General features: G+C 39.0%; 1 protein-coding gene across 1 annotated transcript; it reads right to left on the bottom strand.

The window, feature by feature from the left end:
- Nucleotides 1-212: 212 nt before the first annotated feature.
- Nucleotides 213-10,507, bottom strand: LOC137136993 (alpha-tectorin-like). The gene is made up of 19 exons (XM_067522841.1): nucleotides 10,359-10,507; nucleotides 8,080-8,155; nucleotides 7,822-7,916; nucleotides 6,890-7,090; nucleotides 6,717-6,788; nucleotides 5,775-5,886; nucleotides 5,480-5,609; nucleotides 4,910-5,153; nucleotides 4,594-4,750; nucleotides 4,335-4,425; nucleotides 4,026-4,088; nucleotides 3,698-3,900; nucleotides 3,220-3,354; nucleotides 2,947-3,134; nucleotides 2,642-2,793; nucleotides 2,298-2,543; nucleotides 2,029-2,176; nucleotides 1,521-1,610; nucleotides 213-945 (listed from the first exon to the last, which is right to left on the bottom strand). Exons 2-18 carry the CDS (start codon nucleotides 8,123-8,125, stop codon nucleotides 1,521-1,523), a joined length of 2,373 nt encoding a protein of 790 aa, XP_067378942.1. The 5' UTR covers nucleotides 8,126-8,155; nucleotides 10,359-10,507; the 3' UTR covers nucleotides 213-945.
- Nucleotides 10,508-12,749: the final 2,242 nt, after the last annotated feature.

Here is a 12,749-nt window from a genome sequence, read left to right as displayed (position 1 = left end):
TTTTTGGCTCCCTTTTGAAAAAAGGTATATGATGTTGTTCATCTAAGGTTGTATTTGCCTAATACTGCTATGATCTGATTATTTCTATTATGTTTTTAAACACACACAGAAGAAATTGATTTAAAAGAATAGTACTAACTTTTGTGCTTGATTGTATATTCAATACTTTGACAGACCGAGTTTTGAAAACAGACAGTGCACAGAGACAAGACTATTATAGATCTGTTTATTCCTGTGAAAGTCGGATTTTTTTAAAACATCTTTATGCAGATGATACCCAGTTACATATCACCAAAAAACCATCGCAACCGTACGAGCCAGTCCACCATATCGCGATATCTGCAATATTTCTTCACCTAGCTGTGACGAATTGGTCCTGACCATCAGCATACACAGATACACTCCTATCCTGTCCAATAATGTTACACCTTTGGTTTAAAATTGACTGTAGGTCTACAGTTTAACTGTCTATACGTTGAGTATATTATTGAGGGCATCCAATATTTTAATTGTCTTTAAAAATTAAACCAATGTAGCCAATTTAGTTCCCTCAGAATTAACAAAAAAGTGAAAAATAATGTAATAACATTAAAATCACGTTGTTACAGAATTGATTTCAAGATGGGGTTTTTTTGTTTTTGTTTATTTTTTTACTCTTGAAACTTTGGTTATGCAACATAACAAATATCCCAAAAAGATCCCTTCACCATATTGCTATTAATACAAAAATAATTATTAGCTTTCAGAGATGACGGTTCGGTCCAATCTGTACAATGATTCCACTCAAACAGCTGCTTTTTCCAGCGGTCTCAGTTATCATCCTTCACAATCCATTAAGGAGACCAAAGATTTACACACGTCAGGGCTCTGGATCAGGACCAATCAAAAGTCTGGAATCCACTTTAAGGTTGTCAACATAGTCTGTCCAAGAAAAATGGAAACGACCTGAGAAAAAAACCAGTGCAAACTGTAATTAAAGTTATTTCCTTCAAACCTGCATGTAAAAATGTTTCAATGTTTATGTATGAAATGTAAATGTTTTCAATTCTGTTTTTTAACTAAACTGTGTATATTTCTTTACACTTAATATAGATTTTATTGTACCTAAGCTTTACTTTACTTTTTAGGTTTATTAATGTAACTAAGACAGCAGTGGTCGGGCCTGACGTAGCCCACGCTAACAAGCTCCTGAAACTACTGGGAGAAAGTAGGCCACCTATTGAATCATAATTAACATTGATTACATCCTGGTGATTTGTATGCTAATATCTCAATCTGGGTGAAAAGCAATGACTACTAATAACTACCATACTACTAATACTTATTATTAGTATTATTATTATTTGTGATGAAGGATTAAAACCAAATCTGTAAGCCACAGCTTTAACTTGATGACAAAGTTGCATGCCCTTCCTGCCGTAACCCTCCCACTTTTATCCAGCCTCAGACGTATGCAAAAGCATCCGTGAAATAAATGACATTATGTACCGCATATATATGACAGCAGAGAAATGTTTTACCTAATTAATCCAGGCCATGCTGATGAAGGCTGAATGTTCACTTTTATGTGTATGCTTGAGAGATCTGCGTCCCCGAGCACCTTTACAAGCCTGGAAGTCAAAAAAAGAGAGCGATGAAGTCCAGATATTAGAAAACAACCTGTATTTCATTTGGAACATCCATGTTTTTCTGCATTTTCATCATATGAAAAACACTAGTGAGGATCATAGGAATGTGTTTAATCCAGTCGACAAAAGGCCATCGAAATGTTTAAATAAAACGTTTTTCTAGTTTTATTAAAATAACTTATTTGGCCATTCACACCTCATTAAATGAAATGTTGATATCTCAGAAATATAAATATCTTATTTCCATTTTATTGCTATAAATGTTTTAGGAAAAAAACATAAAACATATATATGAACCTGTTGTGCTGTAAATACAGAATGGACACGTTGTTCTAAGTGTTTTCCAGCGAAGCTTGTATCATGAGTGTTTATGTGTGGTGTGTTTGACAACAGGTCGTACCTTAGCACAGTTTTCAATACACAGCTGGACCTGACAATGCAGGTAGATTTCACCTCTGTAGCCAATGAACCTGAACATTTTGAAGGCAAAAGAGTTGGTTGTTCCTTGGCCGTTTTCAAGCACAGTCACTGTTGGATCATTGGGACAACTGCTCACAAACAGGAAAACACACAAAGAAAATCAGAGGGGATGTTTGTTTCAGGAATCAAACATCACATTTGTTAAAGAATCTCTGACAACAGAAGCTGCTACTTCTGTGGGTGTCTCACCCGTTTACGATCAGGTCGTATTTCAGATCCCCATTGGGTGATGGGTTCGGGGATGCCCAGCAGGAGTTGGTCACCAATTTGATCAAATTGTCATCCAGTTCATAAGAATTCAGCTCCACCCAGATTCTCTGATCCAGCAGGACTTCTGAGTCTGGGTTCAAAAGTTTTGTATGCTTTGGGTCGGTGTAGGCATTCATGGTCAGAGTGTAATTCCAGATTTCAGATGTGACATGTACGATGACTGAGCTGTGGAGTGCGAAGAAACAAAAACAAAAACTTCAGCTTTCTTATCCAATGTTACACAATGTAAGATCATTTCTAAAAAGTTAGCATCCACAACACACCTGTCTTTGATTTTGAAGGACACGGTCTTGTCGTCTGGCTGAGTCTGGATGCAGGTAAAGTTGATGTAGACTTGGTCGCTGCGAGTGATGATATCATTCGGGTTGCTCAGGTTCGTGACAGCATTCAAGTAGATTATTTGGCTGCCATTGGCCTGCAGGGTCACAGGGATTCAGATATTACTTTAATAGCCAGTGACTGACTGATGACACTTTATAATGATGAACATAACTAGACAGAAAGGAGGTCAGAGCTGAAGCTGAAGCAACGATAAAGGAAGCCTAGGAAGTTGGAGGACAAGACCCACCGTGACCTTTGTCCCGCAGGTGTTGATGTTATCATAGGAGAAGGTCACATTGTGTGTCTGCTCATCTATCTGACCTCTGCATGTTGGGTCAAAGAGGTGTAAGGCAGAGTAGTCAATGCCTTTTTCCTCCAGGAGACATCCAACCAGAGTAAGTGAAGCAGTTTTCGGACCGCAGACTGTGGGACTACCTGAATATTATCAGAAAAATCCTAATTAGATATTTTCCTCAAATCACTGAGCTTTGTTGTCGTGTTGCTGTCACAGCTGTCATACCTAAAGTGTTCGTCTCTCTGTATTTGGCGGCAAAAAGAGCCCGACAGAAGCAGCTGGTTTCACCACTGTTTAACCCTTCAGCGCAGAATTCGTTAGGAGTGCAGGTCCTGCCCTGGCAGAAGGGTGGCGGGAGGGCTACAGAGTAGAATATATATGTATATATATATATATATATATATATATAAATATATGTAACCAGATATAAAAAACAAATATCTCACATCTATATGATCATCAGAAATTCATAAAAGTAAGTAGAACTCAGTGCACACCTGTATGGTGGAAACAAACACTGTAAACTAAGAGCCATCACATTTGTGAGTTTATACCGATACAGCAGCCTCACTATTGCGGAGGTCATATAGCACATTGGAAACCATACAACTCACTGATTGGATGTCTTGTCCAGTGACAGAACCTTTGGTTTCAAGTTTGCTTAGGCATTTACTTTTTATGTGCAAGCGAAAAGTAATCTTACAGCAGTCAGCTACGGAGCTCCAGTCATTCGCTGTGTTGATTCCATGCAGGCTGCAGGCTCTGACGTAGGCACCAAAGAACTCACAGTTGACCCCATCCACTGAAGGATAACTGCACAAAGTGTCAATGCAAGCACTGATGTAGGGCATTGGGTCAACGAAGCTGTGACAGCTGCTGAAAGTGTCCTCCAATAGGCGACGACAGCTGTTAAGAGAGAATATTGGGGATAGATGATAAATTCCTGTCAGCCAGGAAATCTAAAGATTAAAATCAACAGATATGGATAAATGAATGATAGCATTGTTGGTTGTTATGAATAATCTACTCACAATTCAGTTGCTGTGGTGCAGTTGATGGAACTGTCAGTAGCGTCATTGTACAGGATCTCACAGCTAGGGGGCAACAAACAGCACAAGGTCAGGGCTGGTCTCTGCTCTGTCTCATTCACACAATCAGTTCATTTTCTTTGTGTTATTGGCTAAATCAAAGACACACATTATGTGTATTTGCTTAGTATACAAGACAAAAGACCAAGGAATGGTTTCATTTTCATAAAGATGTGTAGAAATAATTTAAAGTGTATTAGAGGTAAATGTGACAACTGTGTTGTCAGTCGGTTATTTTGGCTAATGACTTACCCTCCAGCACTGAGGTCAGAAACCCTTAGTTCACTCAAAGACTCACTGGAGTTGCCACACAAACCCTGCAGAGATAGTTCTTGTGTAGGAGCTGGACAGAGTCAGATTCAAAACAAGGTCAGATAAAACTGCATTGATATTTACATCTCTCACTAAATGATTAGTTCACATTGCTAATGCCACAAAATGAGCAATTAGATCTTCTGTTAGTTTGTTTTGTTTCATGTGCTCAGTAGCAGATAGATTTTATTTTCTGTACCTGAAAAACTGAACTGTGCCATGGTTCCATCAAAGAAGAATGTAAACGTGTAGTTGAACATGGAGAATGTGGACAAACGTCCATTTTGGTCCAAGTCAAACTGCATGCCAGGAATCAGCTGACTTAGTTCCTCAGAGGTTATGGATGTGTCACCCAGCTGTATCATGGTAAAGAGAGAGTGTGAAGAAAACACTGATTCAAACAACTCAAACACAAAGAAGCTGTTTTCACACTTGGTTATAACTACTGAGTTCATCAGAACCAAAATGTAACATGAACAGCAGAGGATGGGAGACTGTGTCTGCAGGAAACTTACCCGAAATATCCCGTCTTGTTTCAGGTTAATTTGAACACCTGGTCCTTCCACAATGAAACTGTCCAAAAAGCTCACATCTTTACGACGTCGCTCCTGAAAGGTTGCTATCACGCGGTAATCAGGGTCTGACAGGTCTGACAACACAACATACGCACACCGATCCTCGACGTAGGCAACATTGCCATTAAAGTCGATGACAGTGGGGCCGACCAGGGTGCAGGTGTAGATGGTGTCCATCAAGCAGCTAATGGAGGTGGACAGGGAGAAAAACAAGCACAAGCATCATCAATATGGATACACAGTGGCAGCCAGTGATGCAGACCTGAAAGCACAGTGTGATGAATTTGTCAGATGAAGCACTAAAACCATCAAAGTTAGAGAGACACATAAAGACCTAATAAACAGGAGGTGTTGGGAAGTCAAAACAATATTTCCTAAGGAGATGGGAGAGGCACATGCTGTCAAGCTTTTAAGATGTTTTAAATTGATCCAATAAACTAAAGTTTTCATTAGAAGTAAAAAACACAATCTCTGTTTCAACTTTTCTAAGTGCAAAGCAAACATATTTACATGTTGTTGCCTTGACAAGTCTCCGAGGGGCCACACCTAACGTCGAGCAGCTCTGCAGTCGAAGAACAGGTTACATTGGTGCAGGTGTCAGGGTCAAAGCTCACCACTGAGTCAGTTGGATACACTGCACCTGTACAGTGAAGAAGTCAACAGTGTTACTTCACAGAGTCACAGATAAAATAACACATAAATAAACTGTGAAACCAAAATAACACTTATACAGTATTAAACATTTTTACTCTATTGTATTTCTAAGGAGCCAGAAATTTCTTTTTACAGCCAGTGATTTGCCAACCTGAGAATCTGCATGCGCTGATGTCTACGACGGAAAACTCTTGTAGGTGCTCTGGAGTGTTGGTAACATTCAGTTTGTTGACTTTTTGATCACTGATCATAACATCAAATACCTACAAGAAACACAAATGTTTCATCACAGAGCCGAAACAAATGATTCGATACATGTCAAGCTAACACTGAAGCCCAACTTAGTTGCTCCCGGTGAGTGTTGGCCAGCTGCATAGCAGCTCCCCCATCGGTGTGTGAGTGTGTGTGATTGGTTGAATAAGAAGTAGTGTAAAGCGCTTTGAGAGCGAATCGGTAGAAAAGCACTTTATAAGTGCAGAACAATTACCATTTAACATCAGACAAAACCTTGCAGCTCATTTCCCTGTTTCTTTTACACTGCAGAGTATTAAGTAACTATGCTTCTATGTGCAAATTTTATAAAAAGTTTCTTTGGGTCAATGATTTCAGCCAGTATTAATTAAGTTTGAGTGGGCAGGGAAGGGGGGGAGGGGGGTACCACAGTAATACAACAGTCATTTGAAGGTCTTTTTACTTCACTATCATAAAAAGAAAAAACTCAACAACCTTTAATAGATTAGGGAATAATTCAGTCTTATGTTTTCAGATTCTCTATTATTCTCTTCCTTCCTTCGGTCCTTTTCTTTCAGCATTAATCTCATTAACTTTTATTGTACACCTTCCAGGTAAACCATTCACAACCCACAGTATTAAACAGAGCAGACTGGTTTCTCTTGATTTTAAGTCCTTTGCTTTTTAAGTTACTGACTGCCACCGCCACTTCTGTCATATATGCTACAACCACTAAATGTCACTAAATTTCCACTCATATGTAGAGAAATCATCTACTGGTAGGTAGCAGGTTCCTATTGAACCATACAGACCTTACTGTACAGAGGGGGATCAGGAATATGTACTGCGACAGAATACTTACAGTTGAACCTTCTAACTCTGTGAACAAGTACACAGCTGCTTGTGTCCCAAAGTTTCCTAGTACCAACTCAACCTGGCAGATGTCAAAAGAAGAGAAGGGGAAAGAAATAGAAAAGGTTTCAGATTTTTGTCAAATGGACTTTGGCACTAGTCGGATTTATATTGAACACTCACCTCTTTACCAATGTCGGTAAATTTCAAATTCACTGTGCATGATAGAACAGTGTCAAGGTTTGGCAAATTGGTGTGGAAAATCCCATTGTCAGTACTGTTTACAAAAAAGTCGAAAACTTCTTCTGTCAGTTGTGGCCCCACAATGCATTCTTCTCCAAAGACATTAAAACAGATGGCAACATTTTCACTTGTGAAGGTCACCTGTTCAAAAAAGAGACAAGTTGCAGTCATCACTCTCACTTTACTTCAAAATACTACACCGGTGAGACTGTAAGCTAAAGGGACAACCACTCAGCATCACCTTCACCTGTCCTCTGAGGACACAAAATACGAAAGAGAGAGTCTAACATGCAGCAGGATTAAATTAAAGGGAGCCGACTACAGTCACCGAACAAGCTTCTCTCCACTGATGCTTGTGCCTTTGTCCTTCTCTGTCCCCCTCTCTCTGTCCCTTTCTGCAGGTGTCCCTGGCTTTGAAGCTGTGTGTCTTCGAGTGTGCAGCTACTGATCCTACCAACCTGCCCGATGTTTTGTTGTTGCTTTTTGTTGCTCTGTTCTTTTCTCTCTCAACCTTCCACTCACCCCAACCGGTCGAGGCAGATGGTCGTCCACCCTGAGCCTGGTTCTGCTGGAGGTTTCTTCCATTAAAGGGAGTTTTTCCTCTCCACTGTTGCCTATGGCTTGTTCAAGGGGTAATTGTTGGGTTCTCTCTATAAAGCTTTATAATCTTGACTTTATTCTGTAAAGTGCCCTGAGATGACTTTGTTGTGAATTGATATATAAATAAAGTTGAATTAAATTGAATTGAATTGATGACACATTGATTATTCCCAACAGTGACTTCATTCATTCATGCTACCACAATTGGAGACTTAACATCAGTAATTAAACACACTAACATATTCTGAAGCAATGGCCTTCATTGTACTCACGTCGAGTTGGTTATATATCTGTCCATAATACGCAATGGGACATGAGCTGATGTCCAACACTGAAGAACCATTAAATTGCTGCACAGTAGCAGCACCTGAAGACATGGAGACATATGAGAGGTCACTTTCTGTTAGCTGCTTGGATAAAGGATGAAAAATGTGTTTAAGCTTTTTGCTAAATTACTATGTTAGTTCTCCTGATGTCCATCAACAAGTTATGTGGGTAGAGTTCTAAATTGCTGCCATGTGTGTCCTTACCTGCCAGCAGGCTAAGAGCAGACAGGTAGATCAGGGGATGGATCATGTTGGAGGACGACAATCAGCTGACGGAGAGCTGGAAAACACAGGTAGATTATCTTTGAGCGGACAGAAAGTCACAGGCATTTTCAAAGTTCTTTACTTTGGCTCAGAAACAGAAAATAAACTCAGAGGTCTTGTGTTTCTAAATGCCAAAGCATGCATTCATTTTTCAAAATACATCATGAACCCAACTGTCATAAATTGCAATGCAAACACAGTCACTTCTGGAAGTTTTCTCACCACTTCACTTTTTGCACATTTTTCTTTCAGTCTACAAACACATTACAGTAAATAGTGAATACAGTGTAATACAGTGAATTTCACTGTGCCAACATTACAGGAAGAGAAAATAATTCCCCCACATTACTGAAAATGACACAGCTCCATTGTCCAACTGACAAACCTGGTAAATACTTTGAAAACCTTGATGGACATGATAGTAAGGGAGCATTCCATTTTTACATGGTTGACATATTCATTGACATGGGGGTTTCATTTTAAGTTAAAGGTAAAGGTGTGTCCTTTTGTTAACAAACTACTGTCTGGAATAAGAAAAGCATGTGATGCTCTGAGAAGGACAGTGACGTTTCAAGAAATGAGCCAAGGACATAGAGAAAGAGCTGCCCAGACTGGCACTAAGCTTTACAAGTACATTAACTGGATAAACAATATTAATGAGCTAAAGGAAAACAACTTCAGATCCTAAAGTGTGGTGAAGACTAATTCAGCACAAGCTCAAATAGACAATTTCAACTTCAGCAAACATTTCACAGACAGCCACAAAATATTGCTCCACATGCTGTAATTTGGAGTGAAACACATGCAAAGGAACACACAGACAAGGCAGATACCTGAACAGAGATTATTGCAACAGCAAGCTGAATCATCCAGCAACACAACTTCACCTGCACATACCATAAATGCCACTGATTTCTGCGCATCCAATGTGAAAGTTAATAGAAAAAGGGCAGGTTCATTAGGTAACAATATAGTCACATACTTTAATGGCATTCGTCAATTAAACCACAGACCTGAGAGACTCTGAAACGTTGGAGCAACATATTTGTCTCAGGCACTGGTGGAGAGTAAAAAATTGGTCTGGGCGTCAAACAGTTAACACTTTTCTGCTGCTGCTCATTATGTTGGACCAATATTCTCATTATTATTCTCATTAATCTGCACTTTGTAATTTCTGTTCCGTCAGCTATTATTCTATTACTCTTTATATTGTCTGTATACATTCTGACTGATATATAAAATGGTAACTCACCTCCTCAAGGGTCTCAATATTAAATATTTATATTGTCTCTGTAACAGCTTAAGAAAAACTACATCTATATAAAAGTGTTGTGTTTAATACTCTCTGCTTTTAAAAAAAAGTATTGAAAAACATCAGTTCTTGCAGGTGTGATGATAAATAATTCATAAACAAATTACAAGAACCAGTTCTTGTTGTGACTTCCATGGAATGAATGAATTAATTCAGTGTTACAATGATAAACAGAAAGTGAATTAAAAGGACGTGGGTTGGGCGAATCTTGGGTGTCTGAGTGCAGTGACTCCATAAACACACATGAAACATTTAAAAGAAAAAACTGTAATCACACAAAGTGGTTGTTATTAGGATTAGACAGTTTTGCAGAAGCATAACTGTTGCCAGGGAACATTTTACTGATATTTATGGTAATTGTCCTTATTATAGTAATAGAAAATATAATGTGTTGTGCTAATGTTATAATTATATACTTATATATTTGCAATTGCAGTTTAGGTGTTTGGAAACCTGAGTGTGAAATTAAATGACAATTTCCTATTGTCCCGCTAATCTAAGAGGTTATGTACAGTTTCTATCTGATTTTTCTATGTGAGGCTTTAGATTTCCATTTTGTAACAACCCATAAATGAAGTACAACAACTAAACTTATTAAAAACTATAATTTAGTACAACATTCAGTATAACTTAACGGGGAAAATGTCCAGAGAACATGATGAGTGACTTTAAAACTACAAACACTGAACTCAGATTTTTGTAAACTTTGAAGCATATTTTTACACAGAACAACTCACACTGACAGAACATAAGGAAATGTAATGTACAGTGTAAACGAGAACAATTAAAACAGCAAAAATCATATGGGCACCACACCATTGTTTAATACGGACTGGAAAACAAACATTTTGTTCAACACAATCTCTAGATTTTCATGTGCTCTGCGTAAGTGTGCAGGTAAACTCACCCACTGGAGCTTTGATGAGATCACAGGTGCTCTGTTAAAATCTGCAGCTGCTGTGCAGATTTTTCTGTTGTTCGCTGTACGAAGGATGCTCCTCTCTCTACTTACGTGCATTGTCCATGCTCTCCACACCCAGGAAGAAAGAGGCAGTGCTGTGGGGGTGGAGCCAACAATGTGACTACCTGATGTGAACCGGTTGCATAACAGAATGAAACATTTAAAAATCTATTTTAATAACTGCATGCCACAGTAATTGAAATGAAAAGCTATAATGAAAATTATCTTCATTTAAGCAACTTTTAATAATTAATAATGAATTTGCTTCTCAGAAAAATGGTTTTGACTGGTCTTTCAGGTTGGTTTGATCATCAGTTCCTCATTGTAAACCGAAACAATCTATTTCCAAATTTAATACAGTAGTATTTTCTCTTTATTGCATTTCAAAATTGAAACATGAACTGAAATCAGTGTCCAAAAGACAAATGAAGGAATGAGGCTCCCGTCTCCAGCACACAAAGCTCTTAGCGACTAGTCGGATGTGTGATATTTTTGAGAGACTTTTTCACTTCATATTTCACACTGCTGACTGCTCAGACTTTTCTTACTGTGGCCGAGTCTGCAACACGGCCTAACTATAATGCCATTGGGTGATTGTTGAAGGCTAAACCTTTTCACCCACCAAGGGAGGTCACTGTAGTATTTCTGCTGGCTATCGACATACTTGAGTGATACTCAATACTCGCCCCCAAGTACCATCACCATATGACTTTCCATAGAGAGTGAGACCCTGGGACCAAGTTTGCAGTGAGGTTTGAGGTGTCGACAATGCTGTAACACGGTCACAGAATCTAACAATATCTCCCTGTTTCTCTGCCTGTTATACAGGCAACACGTGCAAAAAAGCTCCACCACTTAATAGAACTGTTAAACCGTGGACTGATATGTGAGTATTATTTAGTATTTACAATACAGGAAGGAGGAATTGTTGTAATAAAAAAACTGGATGAACTGGAAGTTAAGTCTATGCTACATGTTCACTGTTCTGCATTTGTCTCTAGAAAGGGCAAATATAACCTGTGTAGGTCCATCAAAGAGGCAAAGAGGTAGAGATTAAAGCTGGACGGATGTTACACCAAAAAAATCACACCGGATATAGCGAGGCCTAAAAATCATTACAGAAAATCCACAGAGGTTGGTCACATGTTGAACCGGATGAACTGTAAAACCAGCGTGCTTGGTCCGAGGCGCTTACTCACTGTGACGAACAAGCTGATGGGCAGAATGCTCTAAAGACTATAAACCCCAATAGTCATTGCTACTAATTGATGGGGAAGATCAGACAACATTCAAGAAGCAAGTGGCAGATCTGGTGGCTTGGTGTCAAAGCCACAATCTTAACTTCAATGTGGACAGGACCAAAGAAATGACTGTTGATCCAAAAAGGGAGAGGAAGCTGCACAATCCACTGTACGTAGGGAAAAAAAGGTGAAGAGGGTCAAATTCTTAAAGTTCCTTGGTGTCAACATCAGGGAGAAACTCACTTGTTCTGAAAATGCACCCAACATCCTCAGGACACCACAGAAGAGGCTGTAGACATTGTTGCATACTAGACAAGATTCTGAGCCATTTCTATAGGTAGAGTACAGTCGATAACATCTATTTCAGTTTCATCACAGGCTGGTTCGGGGAAACGGTCGTGTAAAAGCAGGAAGGGTCTCCGGATGTAAACAAATGACTTCCCCTCACTACAGGACATTTAACACACCAGAGTCCTCAGTGCACACTTTTCACATGTCTACTTCATAAAATGTTACAGAAGTGGAAAAACACGAACAACAAGTCTGGTGAACAGCTTGTAGCAACAACTTATAAATTACTCTCAAGTGCACACAGAGTCCCCCCTTCCCCAAAATGCTGCTATCAGAGATTCTTAGTCAAGAATTACACTGTTACAGAGTGATGCTTTTTTTCTTTTCATCTTTGTTTAGTAAGAATTTTACTGTACAGTGTAACTTTTGCTTTACTGTGCATATGACAAAAAATTGTATTTTAGATCACTGGACTCCAACCGTGGTCCTCAGGGACCCCTGCCCGGCTCAACCAGCAATAAAAATATTAAGAATTTCGTTAGATTTAGTATGTTTTATACGTTGTTCAAAAATAACGATTTTTTTTTTTTCATTACCCAAAAGAGCTTAGAGCTCAAGTCCCAGTTAAAAACACTAAAGCCTATTATTCAGTCCCCACTGGATAATGGAGAAATCTTGTATCCTCTTGATGTTACCACACTTTAAACGTTTGTTGTCCTCTCAAAAGGCTTATGTATCTGAGCTGCCAAGATATTTAGCTCTGAGTCAATAACAATGATACCAGACCACAGGAGAGACTGGTTTT

This window comes from Channa argus, chromosome 12 (genome assembly GCF_033026475.1).
Source record: "Channa argus isolate prfri chromosome 12, Channa argus male v1.0, whole genome shotgun sequence".
NCBI classification, from domain to species: Eukaryota; Metazoa; Chordata; class Actinopteri; order Anabantiformes; family Channidae; genus Channa; species Channa argus.
This window is presented reverse-complemented; position numbering and strand designations above follow the sequence as displayed.

What these genes read in the sequence shown, in the direction of transcription:
- LOC137136993 (XM_067522841.1), bottom strand. Translation starts at nt 8,125, where the DNA reads ATGATCCATCCCCTGATCTACCTGTCTGCTCTTAGCCTGCTGGCAG. An exon ending in CAGCGCATGCAGATTCTCAG is followed by an intron (nt 5,610 to 5,774) that starts GTTGGCAAATCA and finishes TTCACTGTACAG; the next exon opens with GTGCAGTGTATCCAACTGAC. An exon ending in AACAAGACGGGATATTTCGG is followed by an intron (nt 4,751 to 4,909) that starts GTAAGTTTCCTG and finishes ACCATGATACAG; the next exon opens with CTGGGTGACACATCCATAAC.